Source organism: Chaetura pelagica, unplaced genomic scaffold (genome assembly GCF_000747805.2).
Source record: "Chaetura pelagica isolate M959 unplaced genomic scaffold, ChaPel_1.0 scaffold68, whole genome shotgun sequence".
Taxonomy (NCBI): Eukaryota; Metazoa; Chordata; class Aves; order Apodiformes; family Apodidae; genus Chaetura; species Chaetura pelagica.
Window position 1 is genome coordinate 4308634 of NW_009954407.1, and position 2590 is coordinate 4311223.

At 55.6% G+C, this 2590-nt stretch overlaps 1 protein-coding gene across 1 annotated transcript in view; it reads right to left on the reverse strand.

Annotated features, from left to right (window-relative positions):
* FEZF1 (FEZ family zinc finger 1) overlaps nucleotides 1–2338 on the reverse strand; it is a 9086-nt gene extending 6748 nt beyond the window's left edge. The window contains exons 1-4 of the mRNA XM_010004330.1: nucleotides 1541–2338; nucleotides 1238–1372; nucleotides 832–964; nucleotides 7–223 (exon numbers count right to left, since the gene is read on the reverse strand). Coding sequence (XP_010002632.1) covers nucleotides 7–223; nucleotides 832–964; nucleotides 1238–1372; nucleotides 1541–2338 — 1283 coding nt within the window. The remainder of the gene's footprint in view (nucleotides 1–6; nucleotides 224–831; nucleotides 965–1237; nucleotides 1373–1540) is intronic.
* Between the last annotated feature and the right edge of the window lie 252 nt (nucleotides 2339–2590).

Here is a 2590-nt window from a genome sequence, read left to right on the forward strand (position 1 = left end):
CGGGGCAGTCCCAGGGCGCTGTCGTGCAGCTTGCGGACGTGCTTCTTGAGGTCAAAGTTCCTGCAGAAGCCTTTGCCGCAGGTGGGGCAGGTGAAGGGCTTCTTGTCGTTGTGGGTGTGCATGTGGAAGGTCAGGTTGTACACCTGGTGGAAAGCCTTGTTGCAGATATTGCACTTGAACTGCTTCTCCCCGCTGTGAGTCAGCTTATGGTTTTTGTAATTGCCTGGGAATGAGACAAGAAGGGCAGAGGTACCGCGGGCTGAGAACTGGACGATGCGAAGAGAAGGAAAAAAAAAACCTAACAAACCAACAACCAAAAAAAAGAGCCCCAAAACTTGTCCCTTCCCAGAGCTCGGCTTTAGCCTAAAATGACCGGCAATCCCTTGGCAAACACCCGCCTTCCCCCATCCTCCCCGCGGCCGCTTCTTCGACAGAGAAGAGCATTATCGAAAAAAACCCAACAAAATCACCTCAGCTGCAGAAATAAAAGCAATGGCTTTAGACTTCTCAGCAACACGAGGAGAAAAATTAACCAAACTCCCGCACTCGGAGGGGAAAAAAAAAGACGCGAACTCGTTTGCTGAGCTTCGGCAACAGTGCGAGGAAACGGGGCGCTGCCCTGAGCTCCCCCCAAAACGCCAGCCCTGCCCTGCTCCTTTTGCTGTGCCACAGGAAATGTGTGGGGGCTAGCGATGCTTAAAATTAACTTAAATCTCTAGTAAAATAAATTAAAACCGAAATCAACTTCCCCCTGCCCGTCGCAAACTGTCGCGACGCTTGACCTCGCCTGGGGGGGTCCCGGGAAAGGGAGAGAGCGCTGGAGACCGGTACCTTTCTGGTGAAATCCTTTGCCACAAAATTCGCAGACAAAAGGTTTGTAGCCAGCGTGTATTCGTGTGTGTGTGTTGAGTGTCGAGCTCCGGTTAAAGGCTTTGCCGCACTGGTTGCACTTGTGTGGCTTCTCCTGGAGGGAAACAAACCCCAAGTCACGGCTTGGTTGGTGTGCAGGGTCTGTGTGCTGGTTTGCAGGGTCTATGTGTTAGCTGCCGGCTCGGAGCTCGCAGCGCGGGACACCCCTCCCTACCCACCGCGCTGGGGCCAAACGAAATCCCCCATCGGCTCGGGCGCAGCAGCCCCTCAACCTCGGAGCGGCCGGACAACGCCGGACTCCCCCAAAAATAAGCGTGACCGAAGGGGTCTCGGGTAAGGAAGGAAGGAGGGAAGGACGGAGGCTCACCTGGGTGTGGATGATCTTGTGCCGGCAGAGCGTGCTCGCCTGTCTGAAGCCCTTCCCGCAAACTTTGCAAACAAAGGGTCTGGCTCCTGTGTGCACCGGCATATGGCGAGTTAAGTTATAATGTGCATTAAATACCTTAAGAGTGAAATCAAACAAACAAAAAAACCCTGCTATTAGAAGGCGAGAGCGCCGAGGGGAAGCCGTCGTTTAAAAAGAAAGCAAGCAAGCGACCAACAACCCGACGGACGAGGGTACGAGGCTGGGGAGGCAGGGGGAAGGGAGGCGGGCTGCGGCTCTACTTGCCTTTCCGCAAACTTCACACGTGAAAACTTTGGGCTTGCTGCTCGGGGAGCCGCGACTGAACTCCGAGGTCTTGTAGGCGATTTTTTCCGAGAGAATCTGAGCACTTTCTTTCATGTAGTGCTGCAGCTGAGCCTGCGACAAGTCCTTGAAGGCCACCCCTGCCGGGTACTTGTCCACGGCCGGCAGCACCAGCTTGTTCCGCTCCGCCAGGTAAGCTTTGGGCTGCGGGTGCAGGGGAGAGCTGAGGAAATAAGAAGCCACCGGGTGGATGTTGACACTGGAGGACGGATGACAAGGGCTGTCGCCTCGGTTGAAATAGCACAGGGCTCCCATGGCGTGGAAGGAGGAGTGATTGACCACTCGGGGTCTTACCAGTTTGTACTGCTGCAAGGGCAGGGCATCGCGGGGGAAATCTCCTTTCAAGCTCAGGGCACAGTTCAAGAGATCGCCGCAGCTAAAGGAGGGCGAGGAAGAGGAGTCTAAATGAGCCTTCCTGGATTCCGCTCCGGCCATCGCCGCTTTGGGCAGGGGGTCGTATGCCACCGGGACAAAGGGGATCATGCAGGGGATGGAGGAGTTGAGGTGCAGCGGGGGCTTGGGCTCGCCTTTGGCCACGGAGCCGTGGAGGAGCTGCGGGACGGGGATGGAGCGGGGCTCTGGCGTCCGCGCCATGATGCGCTCAATGGAGAAGGCGAGGGGCTTGGGCGTGCTGATCATGTTGCTCCTGGCAGACAGGCTTTCTCTGGCCGGAGGAGTCGCTAGGATTTTGGTCGCCGTGTGGTGGCCACTATTGTCCATGGCTGAATTGCGTTTGTTCGCCCGGTTTGAGCTGCTTTGGTAGACGCCTCTTTTTTTTTTTTTTTTTCCTTTTTTTTTTTTTTTTTTTCTTTTTTTTTTTTTCTCTCCCCCTCTTCTCCGCCAGGTAAGCTTTGGGCTGCGGGTGCAGGGGAGAGCTGAGGAAATAAGAAGCCACCGGGTGGATGTTGACACTGGAGGACGGATGACAAGGGCTGTCGCCTCGGTTGAAATAGCACAGGGCTCCCATGGCGT